Here is a 14,180-nt window from a genome sequence, read left to right as displayed (position 1 = left end):
CACCAGCACCCAGGACCTGGCTTTTCCCACATGTATCGACCCCACGTGCCGGAACGTCCTCTGCTCCCGCACTCAGGGTATATCCGTGAGGGCTTCCTGGCCGTGCAGCATGCCGTGGACAGGGCTGTCATGCAGTACCACGCCAACGCCTCCACGCACCAGCTGTTTGAGAAGCTCACCGTGATCGCCAAGAGGTTCCCTTACCCGCCTTTTATCTCGGACCCCTTCCTCGTCGCCATCCAGTACCAGCTTCCCCTGCTGCTCATGCTGAGCTTCACTTACACCTCACTCAGCATCATCCGGGCTGTCGTGCAGGAGAAAGAGAGGAAACTGAAGGTAACCCTGTTTGCGTTTGGCTTTGAGAGATCCTGAGTCCAGGCACAGTGTGGCCATGGGCCGTCGTGTCCTGAGTCCTGTCATCAGGTGGGGGCAGCTCCTGGGCACTGGGGGCACCAGGGCAGCTGGGCGTGGGGCTAGTGCCCACATGGCTCAGCCCATCTCAGGCTTCTTTGAAATCAAGCCTGTTCTGTCCAGATTTTTAAAACCCTGATAAAGCGCTGTAGTTCATGTGCTGTATATTAAAGACTGAACATTGAAAAGACAGTGTTTTGGATACATTGGGTAAAGTAAAATACATTGTTGAAACTAATTTCATTTGTTCCTTTAAACTTTTTTGGCTGCATTGGGTCTTTGTTGCTGCACGCGGGCTTTCTCTAGTTGTGGTGAGCAGGGGCTACTCTTCGTTGTGGTGCGTGGGCTTCTCATTGCAGTAGCTTCTCTTGTTGCGGAGCATGGGCTCTAGGCACGTGGGCTTCAGTAGTTGTGGCTCACAGGCTCAGCAGTTGTGGCTCGCAGGCTGTAGAGCACAGGCTCAGTAGCTGTGGCACACGGGCTTAGTTGCTCCGCAGCATGTGGGATCTTCCCGGACCAGGGATCGAACCCGTGTCCCCTGCATTGGCAGGCGGATTCTTAACCACTGTGCCACCAGGGAAGTCCCTAAACTTTTTTTTTTTTGGCCACGCCACGTGACTTGCAGGATCTTAGCTCCCCTACCAGGGATGGAACCCGCGCCCTCGGCAGTGAAAGCACGGAGTCCTAACCACTGGACCGCCAGGGAAGTCTCCCTTTAAATTTTTTTGACGTGGCTACTGAAATTCTGAATTACGTATGCGGGTCGAATTCTGTTTCTGTTGAAACAGTAGGTCAACATGAGACAAATGTTCACATACATGGAGAGCAGGAAGCGAACTTTGCGTATGATCAAGGACAGCTGTGGTGCCCGGCTGTCAGGCAGTGTCGTGGGGGATGGAGAAGTGTGTGAGGTGTGCTCCACAGGCATCTCACTGACATAACCGTGTACACCTGGGTGAATAGTGTCCCCTGTAAGCTCTCACCTTTGACGCTGCCAGAATTACCCAGAATTTATGTGAAGTTCTTCCTTTGGCAATGTCTGCAGTGCCAGTGGAAGGACATTTAGAGTATTCTCAGTGGTGCCAACTCTGTGATTATTGGAGCTTTTTTTTTTTTTTGCCACACCATGCGGCATGTGGCATCTTACTAGTTCCCCGACGAGGGATTGAACCCATGCCCCTTACATTGGAAGCTCGGAGTCTTAACCACTGGACCACCAGGGAAGTCCCTATTGGCGCTTTTAAATTGCTGTAAATGAGGGGCTGGGAGAACTAATGAGGTGGGTCCTGTCCACTTCGGTGCCTAAATAACTTTAATAAAATGGTGTGACGCTGAGGTGGTTAGCAGTGGACAAGGAAATGGTTCAGGAAAAAATGTTTGTGCGCGCACGCGCCTCCAGGTGCATAGATGAAACCAGTGTGGCGGGATGTTGAGTGATCACTGAGCCCAAGTGGTATGTGAGTGGCCACCGTTCCAATCTTCCTATTTTTCTGATGGTTTGAAATTGTCCATGAGAGGAAGTTGGAAAATCAGCCTAGCTTGGTGCCTGGCACACGAGAGACACTTAATCAGCCCTGGTCCCCTCCCCCAGACCAGTGCTGTCCGTGGTAACAGACAGGCCTGGGTCTGCTGTCCTCTACGGCCCCACTGGGCACTTGTGCCTGGCACGGCTGAGGAGCTGGCTTTTTAATCTTAAGTAATTTCAGCCAAAATAGCCACGTGTGGCCGCAGGCCGCTGTATTGGATGGTGCGGGTTTAGTGTGAGGGAGGCTCCCGGGGTCTGGTGTGGCAGGGGTGGCAAGCAGTGGGGCGTGTGGAGCAGCACATGTGCCCTTCGCCCAGGAGTACATGCGCATGATGGGGCTCAGCAGCTGGCTGCACTGGACTGCGTGGTTCCTCCTGTTCTTCCTCTTCCTCCTCGTCACTGTCTCCTTCATGACCCTGCTCTTCTGCATCAAGGTGAGTGTGGCTTCAGAAGGGGGTCTCACATGAAAAGCAAGGTGTTGGAGTTGGCGGGAGGGCCAGAGACAGGTGTGGCACCACCAGGGAGACCCCAAGACTCCACACTTACGGCTTTGGTTGGGGAGTCTGCCCTTTTGGTAGAGAGGACTGGTGTAGCCCTTCTCCCACCCTTACCAGCTCCATTTGGGGCTGGGAAAGTTTGAGACTCCTCCTGGTTTTGTCTCCCCTACCCTGCCCCGACCCGCCCCCACCTGCCAACGGGATGGCCGCACAGGTGAAGAAGAACGTGGCAGTGCTCGCGCAAAGTGACCCCTCGCTGGTGCTGGTCTTTCTGGCCTGCTTTGCTGTCTCCTCCATCTCCTTCAGCTTCATGGTCAGCACTTTCTTCAGCAAAGGTGAGTTGTCCTGCCCCTGAGAGTGGAGGTCTGTGGGTGATGCACACCTCAGAAGACCGGCAGTTTCTCTTGGGATGAGTAAGGTCAAGGGGTCCAAGGGCATCTGAGCAGAAATAATCCGGAGACTGAGGTTTTCTTTACTCTGTGCCTTCCTTTGGATTCAGTTTTCTGGGTGTCAAAGTACATCCCTGAACAGTTCTTTCAGTGAAGCTCAGCGAGTGGTTAATTCTCATTGACTTTGTGTATCTGAAGATGTCTCTGTTTTGCCCTCACTCCTGAATACTGTCTTAGCTGCATATAAAATTCTCCTTGGCGCTTTGATAACGTTACCTTATTGCCACCGGATTTCCATTATTGCTGGGAAGAAGTCAGCTGACAGTCTAGGTCTGATTTTTCTGTATGGATGTTTGGATCTGAGGACTCATGTCTTTTCAGTTCTGCATTTCCGTTCGTCATCCATCAGACTTTGCTCCCTGTTAATCCCCCTTCTCTTCTATTAGACCTAAGTGGAAGCCTCTCAGTCTGTCCTTCCATGTCTCGTAACTTTTTTTTTTTATTAATGTGGTAAAATACATATGACATAAATTTACCACCTTAACCATTTTAAGTGTAAAGTTCAGTGGCATTAAGTACATTCACATTGTCATGCAGCTGTCACCAACATCCATCCCCAGAAATCTTTTCATCTTGCAAAACTGAATCTCTGCCCCCATTAAACACTAACTCCCTACCCCGTTCCCACAACCCTGGAAACCACCATTACATTTTCTGTCTCTATGAATTTGGCTACTCGGGACCTCATGTAAGTGGAAATCATGGAGCGTTTGTCTTTCTGTGACTGGCTTACTTCATTTAGCATAATGTCTTCAAGGTTTATCCCTGTTGCAGCTTGTGTCAGAGTTTCCTTCCTTTGTAAGGCTGAGTAATATTTCATCATATGTATAGACCACATTTTGCATATCCATTCATTCATCAAGGGATATTTGGGTTGCTTCCACGTTTGTGGCTATTGTGAATAATGGTGCTATGCACATGGGTGTACAAAGATCTCTTTGAGACCCTGCTTTCAGTTCATTTGAGTGTATACCCAGAGGCAGAACTGCTGGATTGTATAGTAATTCTATTTTTAATTTTTTGAGGAACTGCCATACTGTTTCTACAGCAGCTGAACCGTTTTATATTCCCACCAACAGTGCAAAAGTGTTCCAATCTCTCCACATCCTCACCAATACTTGTTATTTTTTGCTTTTTTTTATAGTAGCCCCCTCTTGGGTGTAAGGTATATCTCTCAGTCTGTTCTTTATGTCTCTTAACTACTTTTTCATACCTTAAAAAATCTCTTTGTGCTGAGCTCTATATGAATTCCTTAGAGTTGTCTTCTAATTCCCTAATTCTCTCTTTGACTGTGTATGTTCTAGACTGTGTCTCATCTTTGAGATTTTATTTCTATGACTATATTTATCCTTTACCAACTATCCAGTTGATTGTTGTACATATCCACTTATTCTTGTTTCTTCATCCATTTTTGTGGGGAAAAATCCTCCTTTTATCAATGGAAGCATTTCTTCATTTACTCCTTAAAGTCCTTGATGTTCTTGTTTTGAAGTCTCTTTCCTACTCAGACTTACTCCCTTGGAGAGCTTTAAACATGGGGGTGATTCCCAGATTTAGACTCATGCCCAGCAACTCCCCTTAGATGTTTAACATATGTCTCAGTCAGACGTGTCCTGAACTACTGATGGTGTCCTCAAAACCCCATTTCCCCATCTCTACCATGTGCTCACACTAAAAACCTGGGAATGCCCTCGACTCCTCTCCCTCTAGCATCCTGCCCCAGTCCAGTCAAATCCTGTCCACTGTACCGCAAGGTACCCCTGAACTCCAGCCACCTCCCACCTCCCCCACAGCCCCGCCCTGGCCCGAGCCACTGTCATCTCCAGCCTGGTTGACGGCGGTGGCCCCATAACTGGCCTCCCTGCTTCTGCCCCTGCCCCTCTTCAGTTTCTGCCCAGGTCAGAGGTTCTCCAGTGTGGTCCACGGGCTCCTGGGACCTTTAGAGGTTCACAAAATCAGAACTTTTTATGATAATATCAGAATGTCGTTTGCCTTTTCTACCATGTTGATATGTGCACTGATGGTGCAAAAGCAAAAGTGGTAAAACTGCCGGCCCTGAGCACGATCAAGACAGGCTCCAAACTGCACTAGGCAGTGGCGTGTTCTTCACACCACACGCTCTCATAAACAAACAAACAAAAATGCCCGTTTCATTCAAAAATGTCCTTGACGGAACAGTAAAAAGTGTTAATTTTGTTAACCTTTGACTCTCAAGTATACTTTTCTAATATTCTGTGTGACTCAATGAGATGTCCACAGAAAGCGCTTCCTTGAGTACTGTAGTATAATGATTCTCTTGAGGAACGGCATGTGTGCAGGGGTTCGAGTTGTCAGCTAAACTAGCCACTTTTTTCACGGAACACCATTTTTGCTTGAAACAATGACCGTCACACTGTCATTCACATGCTGGTATTTGGTAAGCATTTTCTCAAGTGTGAGCTGCCTTTTTAAGGAAAACAACTGACAATATCTGATGTCAATTACAAAATTCAGGCTTTCAGGCAACAAAAATAGAGTTTTGCAAACTTTAATCTACCACCATGAGCTTTACAGCCTCCCAGTACTTACTTACTTTTTTATGAAATTAGTGATAATATTACCCAATGTGATTTTTTTATGTGGTGTAATAAAATGTGTCAACATTTGGAAGATGTTCTTTGCCCAACGAGCAATATTTTCCAAATGGCCAATGCATCATGTTATAAAATCATGCAAGAGTAGGAAATAACCCGTTCCAGGTACAAGATGGGCCAATAGATTTTCACATAACAGAGTATAAAAAGTTCATTGTTCAGGTTGATTCCACGTGGCACCTCACCTTTAAGAAACCACCCCTTGTTAAGTGGTGGTGTGGTAGCAAAGAAGAATATCCAAAATACCTAAAAAGGCTATTAAAATTCCTGTCCCTTTTCCAACTGCTGATCTCTGTGAAGCTCATTTTCTTCATTCACTTCACCTAAAACAAGGCAATACATCAGAGTGAATGCAGAAGCAGATATGAGAATCCAGCTGTAATCGGTTAAATCTTTACAGAGGTTTGCAAGAATGTTACACGAGGCTACTCTTCCCACTAAATTGTGGGAAATACAGATGTTGTTCATAAAAATACTTATGTTAACTTGTAATGGGTTTATTATTGTTATTCTTAAATATCTTTAAATTTTTTTAGTATTCATCTCTAACACAGTGGAATATTGACATATATGTAATGTTTGTATCCCACATAAACAAAGTTCTTTGACATCCTCAACAACTGTCTACAGCATAAAGGAGTCTTAAGACCAAAGAGTGTAAGGGCCACTGCGTGGACTGAAGCCATGCTGTCTCCCCACACCTCCACCACCCCATCCTTACCTCTTTCAGGTCTTTTCCATGTTCACCTCCTCATCAAAGCCTTTCTTGGCCACCTGGTTATAGTTGCAACCCCCAGCCTAGGGAGTGTCTTGTCCTGGGTCTGTGGTTTGTTCCTGTTCGCAGGGCTGTACCCACCCAGCACCATCTGCTTTACTTACCTTCTTGTCTACTGGCTGTGTCTGCACTGGATCCTAAGCTCCCCGAGCGGAGGGCTTTGTCTGTTCTGTTTCCTGGTGCCTGGAGCAGGGCCTAGCACAGAGCAGGGGCCCAGCGAGTATCTGTGGGATGCACGAGTGAACAAGGTGGGGCAGGACCAGGTGGGGGATCAGATGCTCCGTGTTAGTCGTGTCAGGTGTACGATGCCCAGATAGCTGGAGGTAGGTCTGCAGGAGAGGGTGGAGAAATCCACGTGGGGTTCCCGGGGTGGGCACAGGCACGCCAACAAGGGCAGAGGCTGAGGGCCGAGCATGGAGCGCCCCCCCAGCACTGAGGCTTGTGTCCCCGTGTCCCCAGCTCCTGCCAGGCTGGGGTTGGGCAGCTTGCCCGAGAGAGGCGTCCTTTGTGCCATGGATGGAGCCCATTGGTGCAGATGCTCTCGCCTGGTTCTGGCACACTTGTCTTCCTCTCTCCGCCCATAGCCAACATGGCAGCAGCCATCGGGGGCTTCCTCTACTTCTTCACGTACATCCCTTACTTCTTCGTTGCCCCTCGATACAACTGGATGACGCTTAGCCAGAAGCTATTCTCCTGCCTCCTGTCCAATGTTGCCATGGCAATGGGAGCCCAGCTCATAGGAAAATTTGAAGCAAAAGGTGAGTATTTTCCTTTACACAGGCTGTCCTTGCTGATTCAGTTACCCCCAGAGGGTCTAAGCAGAGAAGCCTCCAGCCTCAAGACTCTCGCTCCAACAATAATCAGACACATCAGCACAGCTAAACGAACAGTGCATTTGGAAGGCAGGTCCTCAGCAAGGGGGAGGCTCACGCCCAGGGCAGACGGGGAGGAGTGACCAGAGCCACCGGGGAGGTGGGTCAGAGACACGTGGTTCACAGGACAGAGAGTTAAGGTGTCCAGTGCAACATTGGCCACCACCTGGCCATTGTGGTCCTGGCTCTGAGCTCCCCTGCAGCCCTGCCTGGAACCGGCCGTTACTTCAGGAAAACACTGGCCATGAGTGTCTGCATCTGCCAATGGTGGGATTCAAGTTGGTTGCCTCTGAGTCTCTGCCTGCCTCTCGAGGCTTTAGGATCCCTAGGCCAGAGGTCTCAGTCTGCGGGGTTCGATGGGCTCCCAGCTCTTGGTAAACTGGTAGAACTAGCATCTCCCCTCCTCCTGTTCCCCTGATACCTTCTGCAGTGATTGATGATGATGGCAGGAAGGCCTGAGAGAGGAACAAGTCACAGACCAGGACATTGCTTTCTTGAGTTTTGTGAAATTTCCTGATTTTTAAAATGTCATGGGTGTCAAATAAACACCTCTAGGGCTGACGTTGGCCTGTGGGCTCCCATTTTGCAAACCCTGTAGGAGATTCTCAGATTTCACATGGTAGAGTCAAGGCTGCTCCTCTAAAGGGTTGAGAGGACGCCTAGTTTAACCCTTAACCCCACACCTGCTGGGAAATCTCCAGAGATGGAGCGCTCACCTCTTAGGAGAAGGCCCCGTTCATTTCTGGATCACTCAGACCACCTCACAGAAGGGCCTTGAAGAGGCAAGTGGACCCAGACCCGGCCCTGCCTCTGTCTCACTTGCCTTGGTTCCAAGCGGAGACAGAAGGGACAGGATGAGTTTATGCGTGGCTGGTGTTGTGTCGGTGTCCGTCTCCCGGGAGCTCCTGGTGTTGCTCTGGCTCTGCTAGCAGGAGGTGAAATACAACCTCGCTTCTGAGTGACTGACCTGAGTGCATTTTGGGATGGTCTCACCCCACCCCACCCAGATGTTCTCTATCAGGCTGAATGCTCTGGTTTCTTCCAGTCATGCAATTCCTAGTTGTAGCTTCCTAGTTGTGGGTCTAAGGAGGGAGGGAGGTGGGTGACCACGGGAACCTTTAGTGTGGCTTTATCCTTAATTAGAATTTTTTTCTTCAGTTGGCAAAGTCCTAGGATACTGGAGCTTTTAAATATACATGGTTCTCCATGTTCAGTAGTGTGTGATAAAATGTAGATTTTTTAAAGGCACAGTCCCTTCCAGGGTTCAAATGCTTTTTAAAAAGCCATTTATAAAGAGGAGTCTAACTATATGGCACCTCTTGGTTTTCAAAATTCTATATTGAATTTTCTTCTTTTTTTTTTTTTTAAATTTTCTCCTGTTTTTTATTTTTGGCTGTGTTAGGTGTTTGTTGCTGCACGTGGGCTTTCTCTAGTTGTGGCGAGCAGGGCCTACTCTTTGTTGCGGAGCACGGGCTCTAGGCCTGTGGGCTTCAGTAGTTGTGGCATGCAGGCTCAGTAGTTGTGTCTCACAGGCTCTAGAGTGCAGGCTTAGTAGTTGTGGCACACGGGCTTAGTTGCTCCACGGCATGTGGGATCTTCCCGGACCAGGGATCGAACCCGTGTCCCCTGCATTGGCAGGCAGATTCTTAACCACTGCACCACCAGGGAAGTCCCTGAATTTTCTTAAAATAGACAAACTTCTAGTTGTTTGAAAGTGAACAGTGACCAAGGCTGGAGAGCAGCCATTTCCATCAGGGGCCCTCGAGCCAACCCAGGTGGTCCAGCCGCACAGAATCCCCAAGCATCATTTGGACTGTGATGTTGCAAACCAGAGAGAGGACAGAACACCACGAGCACCACTAAACAGAGCTTTATGTATGCTGGGAGTGTTTCCTTTTTTTGAAAAGACTTGTATTAAATGCACCCTCTTCCAGTGTTGGCCTTACCCAGATCACATACGTGTATGTGTGTATGTGTATGTACACGTGTATGTGCATTCGTGTATATGTACAGGTATGTTATGTAGATGGATATGTGTTTATCTGTGTATACGTCATAAATCAAACATGAGCCCCTCTCGTCAGTTCACAAGCTTTTGCTGGTTCTATGACACCGATTTGGTGACTTGCTCTTGTCTGAATGCCTGAAGAAAGTTGTCAGGTTTGCTATAGGCGGGGAGCCGTCACACTGACTTTGCACTGCTGCGCACACATGTGCATTGGCGGCCACGGGTCCGCTTCAGGCCCGTTTCCTGGCGTGTCTTCCAGGCACAGGTGTCCAGTGGCGAGACCTCCTGAGTCCTGTCAACGTGGACGACGACTTCTCCTTTGGGCAAGTGCTCGGCATGCTATTGCTGGACTCCGTCCTCTACAGCCTGGTGACCTGGTATGTGGAGGCCGTCCTCCCAGGCCAGTTCGGCGTGCCCCAGCCCTGGTATTTCTTCATCCTGGTAAGTTCTGACAGCCACCTCTGTGGGGGTGGAGGTGGGCCCAGCGCCCACGCCAGGCCCCTCCAGTCCCTGACATACAATGCATGCCCTGTGCGCTGTCATGAGCCGTGTGTCCTAGAGGCCCCGAGACCCCCACGCCCGAGGTGATCCCTGCACTCCAGGGTCCGAGAGGAGGAGCTGGCGCTGGCTGGCCTGCCACAGGGCCAGTACACAGCCCCCTCCCAGCCATCTTTCTCAAAAAACGTCTTGTTGGGTTTTCTGCCTACAAAGTAATAGAGCTTCTTGTAAAAACGATCACATGCTGGAGTGCACAGCACACTCCCACCCCCCAGAGATGAACATCGCTGACACTTTGAGGTGTAGCTCTTCAGATGATTTTCTATGCATGTGCAGCTATAACATATATACACTTGTTTTTAGAAGGGGGGATTATATTGTAAAAATGCATGAAACTTGCTTTTTTTTTTTAACGTAACAGTACATCTTAGATATCTTAAGTACATATACATGTGGGTCTATTTACAAATATGCTTTTAGATTTTTATCTACACGTTTATAAATTTTTAAAATTTATTTATAAATATATTTCTATTTAAACATATGTGTTTTTATCAACCAACTTCACTTTTTTTTTTTAATATTTATTTATTTATTTAATTTTGTCTGCATTGGGTCTTTGTTGCTGCACGCGGGCTTTCTCTGGTTGCAGAGAGCGGGGGCTAATCTTCGCTGCGGTGCACGGGCTTCTCACTGTGGTGGCTTCTCTTGTTGCAGAGCATAGGCTCTAGGCGTGCGGACTCAGTAGTTGTCGCACACGGGCTCAATAGTTGTGGCTCACGGGCTCTAGAGCGCAGGCTCAGTAGCTGTGGTGCACAGTCCTAGTTGCTCCGCAGCATGTGGGATCTTCCCGGACCAGGGCTCGAACCCGTGTCCCCTGCGTTGGCAGGCGGATTCTTAACCACTGCACCACCAGGGAAGCCCCAACTTCACTTTTTTTTTTTTTTTTTTTCCAACTTCCCTTTTTAATGACTACACAGTATTCCATGGATGTACGACTGTATCATTAACTAATTCCCTGTTGGTGAGCTAGGTTAGCCAGGTGCCGCTTCATCGTTCGTTCTTTGATTCAACAAATATGTATCAAGCATCCATTTACTGTATTTCATCAAATCTAAGATGGCCCTTGGAGAATTCTGTGGCGGTCCAGTGGTTAGGTTAGGACTTGGGCTTTTGCTGCCAGGGTAGGATTCGATCCCTGGTCAGGTAACTAAGATCCCACAAGCCGTGTGGTGCGGCCAAAATAAATAAATAAAAATAAAATAAAGCTATAAGTACATTTTTAAAAAATCTAAGATGACCCTGATTCTTAGAGGCACCATTACTTCATCACTAAGAAAGAAAAATACTGACAGTTAAACTATGGCATTTCTGTGATTTGTAAGACACATTCTGATTTCAAAGTCACTTAAAACTTGAGACACGTGTCCCCTAAAACCAATGGACTGTGATATGAGGAACCACCCCAGGCCGTGGGGTATGTGGGGGCTAGAGCTGTGGGTGAGATGTTCTCCCCCTGCAGGGCTTCCGTCCGGGGTGTGGGCGTTCTTCCAGGGCCCTGTGCTCACCTCTCTTGTGACCCTACCCAGCCACTGTGCCATCAGTGTGCCACCCTCAAGTGACACCTGCACTGCCGGGGCCAGACCGTAGAAGGGGAGGCCTCCTCCCAGCAGAGGGAGGCTGGACCTTGGGCTTCTCCTGCTTATTTCACGAGCGCCTGCGTGGCTGAGTGAGGATGCAGCTGGGGGCTCGTCCCATGTGGCTCTGGGCTGGACTTAATGACCTGTCTTTGTATTAAATTCCATTGTTAACTTTCCCTGTATCACCTCTGAGTTGACGTGCACAGTAAGCCCCTTCAGCAGAATAGGAAACAGTCTCAGAGCTTCCTGGGGCAGCTGGGTGCAGAACTGCGCTGGGTCTCACACCAACCCTGGACTCTAAGCAGCTTCTTCCCTGCAGCAGCGCCGAGCAGGGGAGTCTAAGGGCAGCTGCTGTCTGCTCTAGCTTTTCGGTTGGTTGTCACAAACAAAATGAACTGACGTGACTTGGCTGTTTGAGAGCTTCTGATTTCCATCCTAGCCCTCGTATTGGTGCGGGCACCCGAGGACAGTTCTAGGGAAAGAGGAGGAAGATGACGACCCTGAGAAAGTGCTTAGGACCGAGTACTTTGAAGCTGAGCCAGAGGACCTGGTAGCCGGAATCAAGATCAAGCATGTGTCCAAGGTGCCATACCTATGGGGACGGGGACCGCAGGGTCACGGGGCGGAGACCATCCTCTGGGCCTTGTTTCTCCTGGATTCCTGTGGCTGCCCTCTGACCGGCTCTCCTGGGCACCAGCCATCCCTCAGGCTCTGTCCCCAGGGCCCAGTGTGGAGACTCAGGGTCGAGTCAGCAACCCGTGCTGCCCCACTTAACCTCTGACCAGCTTTGCAGTGGATGCTCTCTGTGTTCGCCATGTATGATGCCTGGGCGTCATGGGCCTTCTAGTCCTGCCGAGACACCAAAACACCGGGGTGCTGGGGACCTGGGGTGGGGCGGAGAGCAGCAGGAAGCAGCGGGGCCTCCTCTCAGTCCTCCTCCCGCCTCTCTGTGCGCTGGTTGGCGGTAATGGGCGTGGCCTCCTCCCCAGACGCTTGGACGGGTATTCCAGAGGGGAGTAGAAAGGGCCCTTTGCAGTGAGGGGCTCCTGAAGTCCGGGGCCACCCTCTGCCTTTCCTGCAGGTGTTCAGAGTGGGGAACAAGGGCAAGGCAGCTGTCAGAGACCTGAACCTGAACCTGTATGAGGGCCAGATCACTGTCCTGCTGGGCCACAACGGCGCGGGGAAGACCACCACCCTCTCCATGCTCACCGGTGAGGGGCCCAGCCTTCATGCCCCACCCCGACCTCCAGGCCCTTCCTTCAAGGCCACCTCAGGGCTGCCCCGGCCTTGTGCCCTCAGGTGGCTATTGTCCTCCCCCTGCTGTGCTGATAGCTAGTGGAGCCCCAGGGGCTCTGGGAACAGGATGGGAGCCTCTCAGGCCACACAGAGGTGGCCCCACCCACGCTGATTTGGTCCCGAGCCCACTCTCCTATAAAGCCGTCCTGGATGAGCCAGCCCAGCCCTGACGGTCGGTCGTCCTGTCCTCCCTGAGAACAGGCTCGAGTAGGACCTGGGCTCGGAGAGCGTGGGGGATGCGCCTCTCTCATTCCTTACAAGCCACACATCCTGGCAGTGGGCATCCCCCACCCTCCTCTGTCTCCAGAGACCCACACAGCAGGGTGCACACCGTGTGAACCAGGGAGGCTCAGCACTCCTTGTGCTACTAGAGGATGTTCGCACTGAACTTGAGCCCCGGGGTCTTCTGCTTGGCTCTAGGTCTCTTTCCCCCGACCAGTGGACGGGCGTATATCAGTGGGTACGAAATCTCCCAAGACATGGCTCAGATCCGGAAGAGCTTGGGCCTGTGCCCGCAGCATGACGTCTTGTTTGACAACCTGACTGTTGCAGAACACCTGTATTTCTATGCTCAGGTGAGCTGGCAGGTGACAGGATTCATGGGTCGTCGTGGTTATTCCATCACCTACATGCTCAGGTCCCCAGGGCAGCCATGTGAGCCCTTAGCCTCCCAGCAAACTGAACCTGCTCCGAGGAGGCGTTCCCCAGTTGCGGGGGGGTGGGTGTCAGGACGTGAGATCCAGCCTGGGGAGGGACGGAGACAGCACCATTCCAGTGCCAGCTGGACGGGCTGGCCTCCCGTCAGAAGCTGCTGCCAGATCTCTGTCCCCTGCTGTGTCAGCTGAAAGGCTTGTCGCGCCAGAAGTGCCCTGAAGAGGTCAAACGCATGCTGCACATCCTCAGTCTGGAGGACAAGCGGGACTCCCGGAGCAGGTTCCTGAGCGGGGGGATGAGGCGCAAGCTCTCCATCGGCATTGCCCTCATCGCAGGCTCCAAGGTAGGGGTGGCGGGGCCTGCAGCACAGCAGCCTGGGCCTAGAACGTGGCTCTGCCGTCATCACAAGCCCTTTCCTCTGCCCTCCAGGTGCTGATGCTGGACGAGCCCACCTCGGGCATGGACGCCATCTCCAGGAGGGCCATCTGGGACCTTCTTCAGCAGCACAAAAGTGACCACACCATCCTGCTGACCACCCACTTCATGGATGAGGCCGACCTGCTGGGGGACCGCATCGCCATCATGGCCAAGGGGGAGCTGCAGTGCTGCGGGTCATCTCTGTTCCTGAAGCAGAAATATGGTGAGCGGCCGCAGGCAAGCAGCGGGGCAGGCAGCCGAAACTCCATTCTGTGTGGGGTCAGCGTTGCTGGCCCAGTGTGCTGGAGAAAGTATCCACTGGTAACGTTCCCGAAGAGCCCCTGAGATCAGGCAGAGAGAGGCCTTCTCTAGACATCCTGTTCTGCTACCTGTGGGTAGAGACCCGAGGCCCCAGGCAGAGGGGCCTGTGAGAATGAAGAAGGAATGAAGCAGGTAGTCTTGATTTGGAGCATCATTCAGCCTTGAGCAGTGGACTAGCAGTCAA

General features: G+C 50.8%; 1 protein-coding gene across 6 annotated transcripts in view; it reads left to right on the top strand.

Moving 5' to 3' along the window:
- ABCA3 (ATP binding cassette subfamily A member 3) overlaps positions 1-14,180 on the top strand; it is a 44,852-nt gene that overhangs the window by 13,874 nt on the left and 16,798 nt on the right. For all 6 annotated transcript variants that reach the window (XM_068525217.1, XM_068525216.1, XM_068525213.1 and 3 more), the window contains 10 exons: positions 77-336; positions 2,254-2,370; positions 2,648-2,768; positions 6,875-7,048; positions 9,430-9,611; positions 11,748-11,891; positions 12,390-12,519; positions 13,025-13,179; positions 13,446-13,601; positions 13,688-13,898. In XM_068525217.1, coding sequence (XP_068381318.1) covers positions 77-336; positions 2,254-2,370; positions 2,648-2,768; positions 6,875-7,048; positions 9,430-9,611; positions 11,748-11,891; positions 12,390-12,519; positions 13,025-13,179; positions 13,446-13,601; positions 13,688-13,898 — 1,650 coding nt within the window. The remainder of the gene's footprint in view (positions 1-76; positions 337-2,253; positions 2,371-2,647; positions 2,769-6,874; positions 7,049-9,429; positions 9,612-11,747; positions 11,892-12,389; positions 12,520-13,024; positions 13,180-13,445; positions 13,602-13,687; positions 13,899-14,180) is intronic.

The sequence above is a fragment of the Eschrichtius robustus genome, chromosome 16 (genome assembly GCF_028021215.1).
Source record: "Eschrichtius robustus isolate mEscRob2 chromosome 16, mEscRob2.pri, whole genome shotgun sequence".
Classification (NCBI taxonomy): Eukaryota; Metazoa; Chordata; class Mammalia; order Artiodactyla; family Eschrichtiidae; genus Eschrichtius; species Eschrichtius robustus.
This window is presented reverse-complemented; position numbering and strand designations above follow the sequence as displayed.